This window comes from Rhynchophorus ferrugineus, unplaced genomic scaffold, assembly GCF_030347505.1.
Source record: "Rhynchophorus ferrugineus isolate W39M unplaced genomic scaffold, kcgeb_rfMv2 rfM4, whole genome shotgun sequence".
In the NCBI taxonomy this organism is placed as follows: domain Eukaryota; kingdom Metazoa; phylum Arthropoda; class Insecta; order Coleoptera; family Curculionidae; genus Rhynchophorus; species Rhynchophorus ferrugineus.
In genome coordinates, this window is record NW_027472583.1 from 42362065 (window position 1) to 42379040 (window position 16976).

General features: G+C 31.2%; 1 protein-coding gene across 2 annotated transcripts in view; it reads left to right on the forward strand.

Annotated features, from left to right (window-relative positions):
- The window catches only part of LOC143195821 (serine proteinase stubble), a 41928-nt gene extending 25161 nt beyond the window's left edge, over positions 1 to 16767 (forward strand). For both annotated transcript variants that reach the window (XM_076403288.1, XM_076403286.1), the window contains 5 exons: positions 4008 to 4185; positions 6232 to 6316; positions 11357 to 11485; positions 16199 to 16390; positions 16451 to 16767. In XM_076403288.1, the coding sequence (XP_076259403.1) occupies positions 4008 to 4185; positions 6232 to 6316; positions 11357 to 11485; positions 16199 to 16390; positions 16451 to 16630 (764 nt within the window). In that variant the 3' untranslated portion in view covers positions 16631 to 16767. The remainder of the gene's footprint in view (positions 1 to 4007; positions 4186 to 6231; positions 6317 to 11356; positions 11486 to 16198; positions 16391 to 16450) is intronic.
- Positions 16768 to 16976: the final 209 nt, after the last annotated feature.

Genomic DNA, 16976 nt, shown 5'->3' on the forward strand with positions numbered 1-16976 from the left:
GTGTCTTCAAAACTTAATTTATGTTTTGTAAGTCCATTGCTTAGTTACAGCTTTTGCCGACCACTTGTTGGGATTTTTGTTGGATTTTTGTTTCTAGCATGAAAGAACTATATATGCAATGAATTATTAAAAAAATAGTATGATTTACAAATTATAATCAAATATTATTCTAAATTTTACCATTTTCGATCAGCGTAATGTTCCATTCTGAAAAAAAATTTCATTCAAAAATTTAAATATTTCTTAACAGCGTTTGAAGGGATGACTTATATCCCTCAAAGGGACATCACTAAGTTTTCGATAGATATTTTCCATAAAAATAGTTACCACTGAAATAACTGTATTAAATTATGTTTATTTTCAAAAAATCTACCTACTGCTTTTGTACATTTCCTAAATTTAATCTCAAATAAATTCATTCTTTCCGGTGAATCCAAAATTATATTGTTTCTTTAGAGATTTTAGTCATAGTGTCCATATTAATATTCAGTGCAGCTGCAACACAATAAAATATCTTCAACAAAAGCCGTAGCAGCTTAATATATAATAGTATCAATACTTGCCCCTCTAAGGCATTTTACTAGTAGCACCTATTTCCCCGTTCCTGTTCGAAGTTGTTGATTAGAGACAAAATCTGTTTCTTACTGACTATTAATTGGCCTCGGCAATTTCAACCAGAGTAATCACAAATGCTGAGCAGCGATTTGAAATTTATTAAAACAAGCAGAGCGTCAAAACAGTGCTTGCGGTTTATGACCTCTTATTATCACTAATGTTTTAAATAGTTTTGCAGACGTTTGACAGCCGGGCAACTTTTTCAAGCTGACTCAGTTACTTGTTTGAAATATCAGAGAGCATAGTATCTGTTTTTTACTAGTATAAAATAAAAAAGAAAATATTGACGTGAGTTCACCGCTATTTTGGATAGACTATATATTCTTATGAGTCCGAAACAGACCTGAAATCGCCTGTATGGATCTTCCAAGATGATCTAAATCCAATAAAAGTTATTCAAGAGAGAACTTAATAGTTGCCCGTTTCTTCAGCTTTAACGGTCATCTAAGGACAGCGGAGATATACTAATATAAGACAGCCTATAGTGAATGGTATACGATTATTTGTTTGCCAGAAGTCTTTAGAGAAATGCGGAAAACTTGAGGAAATGCTCATTTTCCATTACGACAATGAAAGCGCTCACAGAGCGGTCAAACACTCGATATTTTGATTATCCACAACATTGAATTATTCATCCAATGGGCCACTCATGATACAGTCCTCATTCGACAGCCAGTTATCATTTTTTATTCCTGCATAAAACAAAATACGTGGTCAACGACTTTCGATACCCCAAGATGCGATTTATTAGCGTTAGGACTGACATATCTTATCGACGATAACTTGATAATGTCGATGGGGCCTGATGATGAAGTTGAATCTATGATACCTATGACCTATTTATATCGTCTACTACTACTTGTTTATCCATAGTATAAAATATTCAAAGTAATAATACATAAAGTTTGACATATAATTCATTTTTTAATTAATTATATAGACAATTCTGTCGTAATAAAATTTTATCAATATTTAATGATATAATAATTATTATTCTTGCTGGTTGTTTGAATTGTTATTATTTTTTTAACAATATGTTATTAAAAAAACAAATATTTCATAAAAAAGAAAAAATACTTTGCAGTCTAATATATACACTTATAGTCAACGTAACTACCATAAAAGTATTTAGTTCTAGATCAAAGCCACTTTCTTTAACCTTTAATGTACAGTACGTTTCCAAGAAATGTGGCTATTCTTTTATGTTAACGACTAAAATAAAATTAACTTTCAGTTTTCAGTTTATAATCTAGGTATATTTATATCTAATTTATACTTTATTTATTCAAGTGCTATTACTCGCTATTCTAAATTTTTTTAAAAATATTTAAAAAGTTTGTTCTACAATTATTTTAAATATCTATCTTAAGAGGATTTATTATTATTTGCAATAATTTATTAATTTAATCAATAATGTGTTTATTTTCGTTGTTAAAAGTTTCAATTATTATCTCATAGTATATAACTCTCAATCCAAGTTACAAGGAAAATAATGATGATAAGTATACTAAATTATTAACCGTAGTACATTGGTGATAGTTGCTGAATTTATTTTAATCAATTGTATTCGAAAATAATCAAAAAATTGTTGAATTTTAAAAACCATAATAAAATTCAAATATAAAAATAAGTTTAAAGCGATTGTATCTATAATACAGCATCTTGACTCTTGAAAACTGGATATAATAAGGCCTAAAGAGAATGACTCGGTATTAGTTGAGATAGTATTGGTCATCAAATTCTTCAAACTAATTGATATTTTGAATGACAATATAATGCAAACTTTAGAGCAAATAATCAATGCTCCAATCTTATCTAAAAGAATATTATTGTTTATGATTGACAGAATAACAACCCCATTAAATAGTGCTTTTTGAAATTTTTGTGTAAAATTAACGGTTTGAGTATATTATTCACTTCGAATTCGATATTTTCTTGTATGAGTGTAAATGCTACAGTATATTTTTAGAGAAGACGTATAAAGTACAATTTAAGGAGCAAATATATGAACTTATCAATATCCTGCTGGGGCATGGTCGTAAATTTATGCTTGTGATTGTTTAATATTTGTGATTGTCCTAGGCAAGAGTGCAAAATCCGAGAAAGAAAATATTCCCAGTCACGGCAGTAACCAGGCTGGGTAAGACCGGATGTCTTCTGAGGTAACTTTTAAGTTGGTCACTCGCCAGTCAGTAGGCTTAATGCCGAGGATCGTTGTTCAGAGCCCACGATAGAGTGGGTCCAGTGCAGATAAACCCTCGTTGATAAAAAGGAGACTTTTAAAAATAAATATTATTAATACAAAACAAAATCAATTATTTCCGGAGAGAATTGCTCTGATATATACACAAAAATATTCGATGACAATACTTACTTTTCAAAAAAATTTCTACATTTTATTGAATATTACGAATTTGCACTCAATTAAGACTATATTTTAAAATGAAAAGCTATTTGAAAAAGAATTTTGACTGTACCATGTAAACTGTGTAACAAAGATATATTGAATTGAGTGGTCAGGTTCGCAACATCGACACTCTGGATGATATGTGAACTTGATAATACTGATACGTGATATGTAATCCTTCAGTCTGTTTAGAGTGGCCCCTTTGGATATGTTGCGGGTTGTGACTACAGGAATAAGCGATAAAGAAGTAGCTTTACATATATATGTTCCTTCCTAATTCCTAATGTATGCATAGCATTTACTTCATAATTAAAATATGTTCTGATAATTAACAATACGGCAGCGAGAATTGTTGCAACTTGTAGGCTTCAAAGAGAAGAGATATGACTATTGCTCCTTTAATAACATCCACTATTTTAGAATTTATTGAATATAATGAATAAAATGTTTCGAAAATCTGTAAAGTAAAAGTGGTAGAAATTTCCATCAAGAAATTATTTTTACTAAACATTTTAAAATTCATGGTTTATTGAATTTAGAGTATATTGTATTCAATTTTTATTAAATTAAAGTCTTCTTTAAAATGATCATGAAGTAAAGATCTAAATGAAGAAAACCATAATCATTAGACCAGATTGACTTGACCTAATATCTAATGGTTTAATAGCGAAATGCGAAATTCTCGAATATCTATTTAAATATTATTATTTTCTCAATTATCATATAGTAATAACCGTTTTGAATCTTAAATAGGCAAAAAAGCAGGAGCTTAACTACTCCTCAAGATATATTTAAATGTTTTAACGTTTTTACGACAGGTATAATCACTAAATAATAAAACTTTCCTTCGTAGCTGTAGCATCTGTCCGTTTCAGCATCGGCACTTTCTTCTAATTGTAGACATCACCATTTTTTTAATCCGCATTTCACCAGATGTCGACAATTTCACTTTTTAGCAGGCGCCGAAACGTTTGTTTTGTTGCAGGCTGCGGCGAACTGCATACAAGATCGAATAGGATCGTCGGTGGACACTCGACAGGATTCGGCTCGCATCCTTGGCAGGTAGCCTTGATCAAAACAGGATTTTTGTCGAAGAAGCTGGCGTGCGGTGGCGCCTTACTGAATGAGAGATGGATCGTAACGGCGGCCCATTGTGTAGCTACGTAAGTTAATTTAACGTTTCGCTGTCTCAGTGTATCATAAATCATAATTATTTGCTATTTGCTGGTTGGCTTTTATATTGTCATTGATTACATACAGTTAAACATGCTTAATTAAAAATGGAAATTCTAAGGCTGTCCGGTGAAATTGAAGATTTTTGGTCTAAATTATATTATCTATAATGATCGATAAGCCCATTTTCTTCTCAGTGGCCACGTCAATAAACAGAACAGTTGGTTTTGGGAAACACAAAATCCTCAGTAAATTCATGAAACATCTTTACACCCACTAAAAACAACTGTATGATGTGGTAGTCATGCTGGAAACATCATTGGTCCCTGTTATTTTGAATACGACCAAGGTGTTGCAGTTACTGTTACTGCTGAATGGTAATGATATTATTCGAAATTTTCTTGTGCCTGAAGTTGAAGAGCATGGGCTAGAGGACATGTGGATTCAGCAAGATGGTGCCACAGCACACACAACTCGTTCAACAATTCAATTATTGAATGACGTTTATCCACGAAGACCAATTTCGTGAAATGGCGATTTAGCATGGCCAGCAAGGTCTCCGGATTTAACACCACCAGATTTTTTCTTAGGTGTTTTTTTAAAATCAAAATTTATATGAATAAGCCCCATAAATTCAACATCTTAAAGATAATATTCACCACGAAATTGAAGAAATTCAGTTTCAGATGTTACAGGATGTCATGAAAAATACCTTAAAAAGAGCCGAAAGTTGCATAGCGAATCACGGTGACCATTTAGTCGATATAATCTTACAATCATAACGAAAAAAATATAAAGGTCAAATAAACTATTTATGAAAACCAAACTTACCTATCTTTTCTTTGAACAAAGATATAGGGAATCAAAATGGTAGCGGGTCTTTTGCCCCACCTGTTATCTATATGTGCTCCTTGATGGGAAAAATACCATTCAATGACTCTAAAAGAGTTATAAGGACTCCGCTCAATCAAAAACAACAGTAACACATTGGTTTGCTGACTTCAAAGTGGTCATAGAGATACCGATGAGGTGGTAACACAAAACAAAACATCAAATACAGCATCAAAATAATCGACAAAATATTTTTAATGATTGAAAAGTGAAGTTGTGTGAGTTAGCTAACATAATATATCAAAAGAATGTGTTAGTTTTATATTGCATGAGCATTTGACTATGAGAAAATTCTGTTCAATGTGGTTGCTGCGTTTGTTCACTACTGACCAATAAAAAGAACGTGTTGATCATTGTGAGCAGTATCTGGCCGTGTCTAAACGTAACAAACTGGTATTTCTATTATATTGTAAACGTGATTAACCGTAACAATGCATCGATATTGGACAATGGATCAAACATGGATTCAAAACTCCGGAATCGTCATCTGAGTGGACAGCAACTGGTGACGGGCCTATTTTGAAGAAATGTATAAATCGTTCTGCAGATGTGGTAAAAAAGAACGGCGTTAGCATAATTGTGTGGCTCTTGGTGCATATTACGTTAGTGTAATATACAGTTCCAGCAAATGGAACGTATTAATTATTTGTTTATTATATGATACTTAGGGATTCTCAGTATCTGAGAGTGGAAAATTATTATTCAATAGTGCTACAAAAGACACGGACGTTTTGATGATTCAGAATTAAAGTCATATTACTCAAAAATTAAAGTAACTTACTAATAAGTAATATCATCAGGACAATATAATACTTTAATAGAATCAGGTAATTGTAAATTTCGCATGTCAACTTCAAAAAAGTGGAGTCATTAAAATGCGTTTCCTACTTTAGATTTTAAAGGCATATACATAAGAAATTGATTCTGCCGACTTGTTATGTTTTGTTTCTAATTGTATTTAATTAAATATAATAAACAAAAATATACTTTTTATATCTAGTGTTTAGTGTTTTTAGTTCTAATATAATATAGTTTTATAGTTATACTATGTTTGCAAAGTTCTTAGAAATCAAAAATTAGTTTCCTAGTAGTCTTCGATTGAAAATTACATTTTATAACCTAATAAATGGTTTTGCTTATTTAAGAACTGCCAATAGCAACATTCGAATACGACTAGGAGAATGGGACGTGCGCGATCAGAATGAAAAATTAAACTATGAAGAATACACGGTAAGTATCTTTTAATAGATAGTACCTTCTTTAAGTATCGTTTAAAAATAGAAGTTAAGGGCAGTAGTCAAATATCATCCCCTTCTTGTAAAAACAATGCAAAATAATATTACATATAAAATAATAAAACAAACCTCAAAAATTACTCCTTTTTTCTCCAAAATAAGCAACAATGTCCAAAATTCAAAAATATATTTCAACCTTCAGGAAGATATTGAGATCACAATAATCAGTACGTGAACTTAAATTATATCCATAATAATTATATAAACTTGATATCTAATAATCATATATTAGAATATTTAGTATTGTACTAAATACTACTACGCTATACGAAATCTACGCTATTTCTATACATCCATTAGACACATATATACATCTTATCTTTTTTTTTATTTTGTCTTGGGAAAATATCTTATGATAAACTGAAAATTCAGCGTCATCATATTCACTATCTTTTTCGTCAGTAGAGACCAAAAGCGTATCGTCAACAGATGTACTCGTCTAAAAACTGTTTCTTTTGCCGCTTGTCTTTACTTTGTTTTTGTCTCTATTTACTCTTCGTGCTTCTCATTTCAATTATTTTGTTCATCCATGATATTTTAGTCTAGTTCAGGTTGAACGTGGTTTAAAAAGTTTAAGTGAGTATATTGAAAGTAGCTAAAAAACACAAAATTGCCGAACGATTTAAAAAAATATATATCTGCATATCTGCTGGTACTATAAATCGGAATGAGGAGTTTTCTGAACGCGATAATGGTGATGATATTATTGGTTTGCGCTCTATGGGAGTCCGAAGGTGATGAGATGACATTTACCAAAGGTGCTGTATTTTTTGCATTGGTTGAAACACAAGGTCAGTCAACGAAAATACTTCATGAAGTATAAATATTCCCGTTTTCAGAATTCTGTTTGTTGCTTTTATCAATTTTACAAGGCTTTGCATAAGCTTTTCCAAGTACTTCTCCAACTTGGTAGTGAGTAACAATTCGCTCTAGATTATTTGTCAGCCTATTCTCAATCTCTTGGGCGTAATATCTATTTAAAGGAAACGTCAATTCGTCAAGTGGATTATAATTATATCTAAATTTCTTGAATTCTACATACTATTGACCATATTTTTACTATGGAACAGGTTTTAGTCATTTTGTGAGCAGTTTAGTCTAGATCCAGCTAGCATGTGTGGTACAATGTACATCAATGATGGTACTTTATCGAGTAGTTCAGAAATTATTTTTTTCTTGGACACACCTTCATGGAGGAATAAAATAACCAGCAGCTGATATACAAATATCAATAGTTGCTAATGTTCCTATCTCAGTAGATGATAACTTGGCCTTTCTTGCTTTCTTTTTTGGACTCTCTTGCCTTTCATAATCATATCATTTCATTTCATAAGATTTTTATGACTCTGTGTTGAACAGTGCCGATCCCTGTGTTATCAACATTATATATTTTATTAGTATTGAAGTTTATCTGTAAATATTGAGGTTTCAATATGCTCAAGAAAACAAGTAAAGCCTTGTAAGTGAGCTCGTGGCAGTGATTCTGGTTTACGGAATAAATCTTTCATTCAGTTTTTGCCCGCCCTCTTTCTGGTCTGACATGGGTGTGGAATATTACTCCTTAGAGCCGATTGAGAAGTCTTCTCAATTTACGTACCCATAGTTTACAAGCTCTTCTTCTAATTCGTTCCTTTCGTTCGTACAGCTTCAATGGTTTTTTCATCGCTTCAGGATATTAGTTTTTTTCATTAGCCTCTAAAATATAATTAAAAATAACATATAAATGTAGAAAATTAAATAAGATTAAAGACTGTGTATTGTGGACTATATATAATATTTTTGGAGTGAAGTTTAATTTGGTAATGGCCATCTTTACTTACTCTATAGTCCTTCCAATAGAACAGCCAATGCACGTCATCAAAAATGTATAATGCAACGTCTTGACGTTTTGATTTTGATGTATCATGAAGTAAATATCTAAATGAAGAAAACCGTAATCATCAGGCCAGATTGACTAGACCTCATAACTTATGGTTTAATATCGAAATGCGAAATTCTCGAATATCTATTTAAATATTATTATTTTCTCAATTATCAACAGTAATAACCATTTTGAATCTTAAGTAGGCTTAACTGCTCCTCGAAATATATTAAGATGTTTTAACGTTTTTACGACAGGTATAATCACTAGACTCTAAAGGATAATTAAAAATAACATAAATATAGAAAACTAAAATAAGATGAAAGACTGCGTATTGTGGACTATATATAATATTGTGGGAGTGAAGTTTAATTTAGTAATGGCCATCTTTACTTACTCTATAGTCCTTCCAATAGAACAGCCAATGCACGTCATCAAAAATGTATAATGCAACGTCTTGACGTTTTGATTTTGATGTATCTTGAAGTAAATATCTAAATGAAGAAAACCATAATCATCAGGCCAGATTGACTTGACCTAATAACATATGGTTTAATATCGAAATGCTAAATTTTCGAATATCTATTTAAATATTATTATTTTCTCAATTATCAACAGTAATAACCATTTTGAATCTTAAATAGACTTAACTGCCCCTCGAAATATATTAAGATGTTTTTACTACAGGTATAATCACTAGCCTCTAAAGAATAATTAAAAATAAGATATAAATATAGAAAACTAAAATAAGATGAAAGACTGCGTATTGTGGACTATATATAATATTGTGGGAGTGAAGTTTAATTTGATAATGGCCGTCTTTACTTACTTGGTAATCCTTCCAATAGAATAATGCGCACCATCAACCTTTTGACGTTTTGATTGTGACTCTGACATAAAATACTAAAATACATAAAATAATGAAACAGAAATAAAGTAATAAAATATAATTAATTTAACATTATAATATATATATATATATATATATATATATATATATATATATATATAAGGGTCACAATAGTTCGTAAGTTAGAGTTGTTTTATTATATTTACGTTGAAATCCTATCCACATCACCGATGAGGTGGACAAATACCTCATAGGTGGACATGTTATTTTATGTTTTTATGTATCTCACGAACTTTTAAATTTTAATCAATTTTTTTTAATCAAATGTTTAATTAAATCATTCTTCATTTATAAAACATTCCGCTATTTCAGTCGCTACATTCCTACTAACTCATTTGCCTCATCTGGAAAAGAGTTAGTATTAAATCTTTTCTCAAAAATTTTAATCTATTGCTCATTCTATATAACTACACAAATATCTATGAGCATAAATATTTCGCACTCTAGCATACAATATGATTTTTTACAGTTATCGTATGTTAATAGATACTCATGTTTAGTTGTTTCTGCTCTTATTATTCTTAGTTGGCAATTATCAGCATTGCGCCATAAGGTCAAAACAAAAATATTTAATTCCGTGTTTTATATTCGATGATGTTCATCCAAAGCGAAGATGTTATTGTAGATGATATTTATTCCTACAATATATCTTTTAAAGGTTCGCCTATAAAAAAACATAAATTACATAAATCGTTTCATTTATATGTAACGGGTAACAAACCATTAGTTGAGCGCCAGGAATTAAACCACCTGTTTCGAGCATGAATAATAATATATCTGCAATTAATTATTTAAAAACGTTATAAGTAACAAAGCCTACATTATTCTATCTTTTATCTTTTTCCATCAACTTTTGTTGTTTCCACACTCTGTATTAGCATTTTGCCAAGAGTGGCCCAATGTTCCATTTTAAAATATGCAAGTTTCGTCTAGACGCATAAATTGAAATATTCTTTTAAAAGTACTGTCTCCTCGTAGATTATATTTACACCACTTAAAGTATATGTTTCCTAACAGCGTATGAAGAGATGGCTTATATGCCTCAAAGTATTCTATGGAAAATTCCCAGTCTAACAGTTTTCAAAAACTACTCACTGTTTTCATACACTTCATAAATTTTATCTTGAATAGCGCTAATATCAAGGTCATCTTAATCCGTTACCTGCTTTGTTTTGGGCTACTCTTTGTATTCACCCGTTCAATGCTTATATTAATATTAAGTGAGGCTCCAACGCTCTAGAAAAATTTCCCTTATACTGCATCAATCTTATATTTAAAAGTGCAAATCTAAAAAAAGCCTTTCTAATGCATTTTACTGGCAAGAGGAGGCCCCCAGTATCTCGTTCTTTTTCGAATTAACTGATTAGAGACGCAATAATTTCCTGGCTCTGAGTATTTAGTGGTGTTGGCATTTTTAATAAGAATTACCACAAATTATAAACACTTTTAAATATATTAAAACAAACACCAAAAGAACGTTTCCTGTCTTATAACCTCCGATTATTATCATTAATGTTTTGAATAATTTTACCGACAAATAACAACGGTGTCGACCAGTACCAATAAAATGGAATTTTATAAACTAATGACATTTTATATGGTTACATGCTGGTACACATAAGACCTAATTCTATCTTGTTTTAATTAGAATAATGGCAATTAGTAAATCTAAATTTGGCAGTATGTTTGACGGTGTTGATGACATGCATTGGCTGATTTATTGAAAGGACTACATATAGTGTTAGTTAGCAGAAAAATTAAAGCAGTAGATTACATTGGTGTCGGAGACTAAATTCAAAATTTACATATTGTATTTACTGTAATTACTGATATATAATTATTAATATATTATATTACTGATGATGAGTTGTTTGTTTCATTCTAGCTGTTAGATAATTTCATCCTCTGCTGGCAGGAATTGCATAAAAATTTTGATAACATTATTTTGATAACAATTATTAGAAACATTCGGTTAATAACAAAATACGTATCCAACCGAGTTGCTCAGAACTGCATATTTTCAAGATAATATCCAAAAATAATTCTTTATAAATATTATGTGTTTATCGTCTAACATTTATGTTATATTTTTATGATTCGAAACTACCTAAATTATTACTTAGAAATGGATATTCACGAAAATCTTTATAAGAAAAAGAAAGTTCCCATTCTTATAATTTAATTCATTTTATGTTCATTTTTAGGTAGAGAGAAAGGAAGTGCATCCTTCCTACTCACCTTCGGACTTCAAGAATGACGTGGCCTTGGTGAAACTGGACAGAAAAGTGAGATTTCGACAGCACATCATACCCGTTTGTCTTCCATCGCCCACGGTTAGTATGATGAAGATGGGTAACTTGGCAATAGATAATACAAGGTCTCGTTTTGCAAGACCGAAATATGTCCTGGTATTACGGTTGACATATGTTGGTCGTAATTGATGTTTGTTGGTGTTATAATAACGGAACGTTTCTCTTCCAACACGGTCAACGATTTTCGTAGATCCTAACATCTAATTTAATAAATAAACGCGTTGTTAATTTTGGAGTTGTTCGACAGAAAACAATGACATACAGACATTTAACCTTCTGTGTATAGCGCAGATTAATTAGCAATTATTGCTTTGGATTTGTGAAATATTGGCAATACTAGTTATTGAATTTTTAATGAAATAACAGAATACTTAAGAAATGACTTATTTGATTATAAGTAATTCGGAAATCCTGGAAATGAAAATCGAAAACAAATAACGATTTTACCAATACATAGTAAACGAAATATCAATCATTGTAATTTATAGGCAATAAATAATTATTAACTACTTCATACATTTTTAGCTAATATTATTTAATTCAGGAGTGATTTAGTAAAACATTTGAGCATTATTTATGAAGTATGAATTGCGAATTATTAGGACAATTGATCACAGCTTTTCTGCCTATTATGTTCTTTTGTCAAGTTAATAAAAAATATTAGACAATTATAATTTTCTCTTATAATTGCTATATTTCTAAGGCGAATTTTGAAAAAAATGAAAAAACGGACAGATTATGGAATGTCTCCTTGAAGCGTTCAATAGTAGCATGATATCATTGAGTCATTGAGCTCCATGTCCTAGCAAATCGTCCACCTTGCTTTTCACTCGCAATTCCGATAATTTTTTGAAAGTAGTTCAGCTCGAAACGAAGAAAATGTGCCTTTAGACTGACTAGGCAATCTAAATCTTAGCTTTTTGCACTGTTTTTACGATTTGTTTATATTATTGGTTTCTAAGATTATCTAAAAATATCTTTATGACCTCCTTAAAGCAATCCACTTTTTTTTTTGAAAATGTTTTATGGTCGTGAGGACTGTAAGTCAGTTATCGTCTAATATCCGGTTCGACGAATATACCTTCTTTCGTCTTTGCCTCAAGAGGCGTGGAAACTTTGAAACTATGTATCTGAAGCACTATCCATGTTTGGAAAGATATTTTGCAAATTGTTTCGTCAATTCCAACTTTATTTGTAGCGGTGTCAAAATATATTTATGTAACGCTGTAAATGTTTCTAAGAGGATGCTTTTTTACCAACTTTAAGCTCCCTCAGCTGTCAAATCTTTCAACTCTGAAGGTTAATTTGGTCTTATAGACAATAAAAGCAAAAGAATTTTTGTCCAAGCAATATGTACAACACTTTAAAATTATGCTGCCGTTATCAAAAACATCTGCTAACCATGGTTTTCATATTTTAATATGCGAATAATCAATTCCAAGATTCTTGCAGTTATTGTAGGTTTCTTTGAGGTGTACGAAATGATCTGCAGAAATCAACCCATAAAAATCGCCGTTGTCAAGCCGAACTATTTGCATGTTTGTTTTTGATAGACCTATGAAAACATTCCATTCTACTCTATTTTATTAGATTGTTACAAATCCTGATATCCTGAATTTCTTTCATATTATTTCGTTACAGCATACAGATTTTTCTTGCATATCTCTTCTATTTATTCTTTGTTTGTATATTCTTTACTATCTATCAGCCTCATCAGACTCTTAGTCCGAAATTTTGTTTACAAAATTATGATATTACTACAAACAGAATAGTAATATTTAAGGAAGGCATAAAACATTAAATTACATGAAAATATAATTCATAAATATATAGATATATGTAAAAATATAAGTCACAATAGAGACAAGAAGCAGTAGACATATGTTAAAAATGTAACAAAACCAATTACATACAAGATTATATCAAAGGCAACTCACTAAAATTAATGAATAGTAACCCAATATATAGCATTAAAATTATATAAGTTATAAGCTACAAGTAATAGAGAAATAAAGAAATAACATATACAAATATAAAAATGAAAAATTATTGAACAGATATAAACATCTTTTTCGAAATGTCAAGTCCCGTGCCTGAAAAACGTGTCTTTGCATTACTTTTCTTATCTAGTGAAACGAAAAAGCCACTGAAAGCCATCGTTTGCTGGTCGAAACTTATGGTGATAATGTCTACATTTATCTTAAGTGCTAATTTTAAAATCATGTAAGGCGCGGTTTCAGAAATTCAAAAGTGGTGATTTCGATGTGCAAGGCAATAAACTATTCTGGTAGACAGAAGAAGTTTGAAGATGCGAAGCTGTAAGAGTTATTGGATGAAGATCCAACCCAAACTCAAATACAATTAACAGAATTAATACATGTAGCCCAAGAAATGACTAGCGACCGATTACGAGCAATGGAGAAAATCCATAAGATGGGAAGATAGGTATCGCATCAATTGAATTACATGTAAAAGGAAAATCGAAAAATCGCCTGTGAAATTCTGCTTCACAGGTATAATCGGGAGTCATTTATGCGTCGTATAGTTATGGGCGAGGAAAAGTTGATTTATTTTTAAATCTCTAAGCGCACTGGTCACTACCTAGCAACGGCGGACGATCGACTCCAAGGCCAAATCGCTTTGGTCGCAAGACAAGGTTCTGTGTTTGGTATGACCAGAGTGATGTGATGAATTACGAACTATTGAAACCTTGTGATAGAATTAACAGTGATTGCTACCGACAATAAGTGATCAATTTGAACTATGCATTGATAAAAAAAGCGACCATAATTTGCCCGAAGACACGGTTAAGTGATTTTAAAGCACGATAACGCCACGCCGTTTCATAAAGCAAAACCAGTCAAAGAAGAGTTGAAAGCACTTCGATAGGACATATTCTCGCACCCGCCGTACTCCCCAGAATTTGTCCTGTCTGACTATAGACTTTTTGCAGCAGAGTAGCAGTTTTGCTCAAAGAACAAACAGCTTTTTTTGACATAACATCAATAAAGTGATTTAAAAATAGGCATGATGTATAGAATCATATGGCCAATGCTTTGAATAAATAAATGTTTCCATTTTTTTTTTTGAAAATTATGTAGTTTTTTTTTTCAGAAAAAGCCATTAATCACTTTCCGGTGCACCTGGTATTTTAGAAATTTTAGCTATTGTGTATCTCGATTATATATAATTTACTAATGTCATGTGTTTTATGGATATTTTTATCATATTTTATACAAACAGAGAGGATATTCCTTCAGTAAATATTCGTAAATTAATGTACAATTATAATGAATGGTTAACGCTGATGGGAAATATGATATGAAATGTGGGTCTTAGATAATCTTATTAACTTCATATTCAAGCATCAAAATGTTTCTCATTTTCTTCTGTGTGTTCAGATTCATTCCTTCATACTGCTCTCAGAAAGTTTAAGCACTTTTAAATTGTTAATATAATTTGTGATATTAAACTTAAAATGACCTAGAATATATTTGATTACTAGTTCTATTTTTTTATGTTTTTACAGTGTTTCAAGCAGACAACATGCAGGCGTTCAAACATTAATTTAAAAAGTATCCCTTTGCTTACTACGTACATTATTATGCGCACCAAATAAATTTGATTATGTCTAAAGCTCCTTTCACAAATAAGCAAGTACGTTTGTTTTTTTTGCAATCTACAAGACATTCCTGGATTTTTTAATAATACACCCCAAAGAGTAGGAATGTTGAATAAAATTGGGAATAGAATCTGTTGGAATATATGGATTATTAATGTTGTATACGAAACTAAAGAGCAATTCTCTAGCAACACAGTCTGTAATGCTGCAGCCTTTATTCGCGGTACAATAAATGATCCGATCTTTAATTTTTGGCTAACTTTTTTTCACCGTATGATGACGCCCGTAGATATCCTTTTAAACCAACTTCAGAAAAGAAATATCGAACTATGCTATCAATAATTATGAACGCAGGATTATTCAAGTTTAAAATAATATTGATAACATCATTAGTAGGGCATCAGATAAAAAAGTCATAAGCGACCAGAAAATAAACGCAACCGTGCAGGCAACATTAAATTTGATCATCGAATTTCTTCTTTAGAAATATGTGATGTTGTAATAAATTGTGTAAAAGATCAATTTAATTTTAAACAACATTTAGTAGTTGCATCACTTTTTTTTTCGGAGTCCCTTGGAGAGTATTGCGGTTAATTTCTCGAGGATAAACTCACTTCCCTATGTTCCTTTTATCCCACACTTTTTAAAGAACGATTACGAAGTGGACAGTCAGTTATTTATTCAAGAAATTATTGTAGAACATTAAATGGTGCATTACCTCTTCTAAAATGTTTAATAGCAAACAATCTAAGAGATTCGTTAAAGGAGACTAGACAATTATTAGAATCCATGCTTTCCATGCTGTCTATTGAACAGTTTAACTCCGAAGTAAGTGATTACCAAATTTGCGAACACCAAAGAACGTAGGACGGACTTAATTTATACAAAATATGTTAAATAATTTTTTTTGCAAATATTGAAGAGCACTTAAAATTTTTATCAGGAGCCGCTACTATTTTATATATCGGCAAATAAGTTTGTTTACGTTTATCAAAGCTAGTTTTCATAGTTGGTGTATTCATTAACTCAATCGAATTAAACCTTTATAAAACCACTTACGAATTAATCGACAAAATTAATTACCATTAAAATTAACCCTAGTTTTCTTCTAGATAAAACTCCCAGGTAAAATGGCAACTGTAGCTGGATGGGGACGTACCAGGCACGGACAAGCAACTGTCCCCTCAGTTCTTCAAGAGGTTGATGTGGAAGTTATACCTAATGACAGATGTCAGAAATGGTTCCGTTCAGCAGGACGTCGAGAAATCATTCATGATGTTTTCCTTTGTGCTGGTTATAAAGAGGTTTGGACAAAAATGTACCATATAACTGTACAATAATAATATGTAATCTTAAATTTTTAGGGAGGACGTGATAGTTGTCAAGGAGACTCTGGAGGCCCCTTAACCTTAACCGTGGACGGAAGAAAAACCCTTATAGGACTAGTATCGTGGGGAATCGGATGCGGAAGGGAAAAACTACCCGGTGTATATACGAACATTCAGAAATTCGTACCCTGGATCGACAAGGTTATGCAACCGTAAAAACACCAAACTATAATCGACGCGACAAAGTACAAGGGACAAGATACTATGCGACTAGTGAAGAAAGGCTTTCATCGAAATCAACCTCTGTGCCAATAATGAATCTACTCTTAACTAAATACAAAAAAGCGATGTAAAATCTTTTATTTATTATATACATTATCGATTAGAATATAAGGAGAATTTTTGATACCAAATGTCACGAGTTTAAGTATAGGCTGTATACAACTTGTAAATCTGTATCAGATGTCATTCGGTACGTGTACATTTTATTATTAATTTATTTTTACAATTAAATAACATATTGAAAGCATCATTGTTTGATTATAATTTAGTACCTACAACA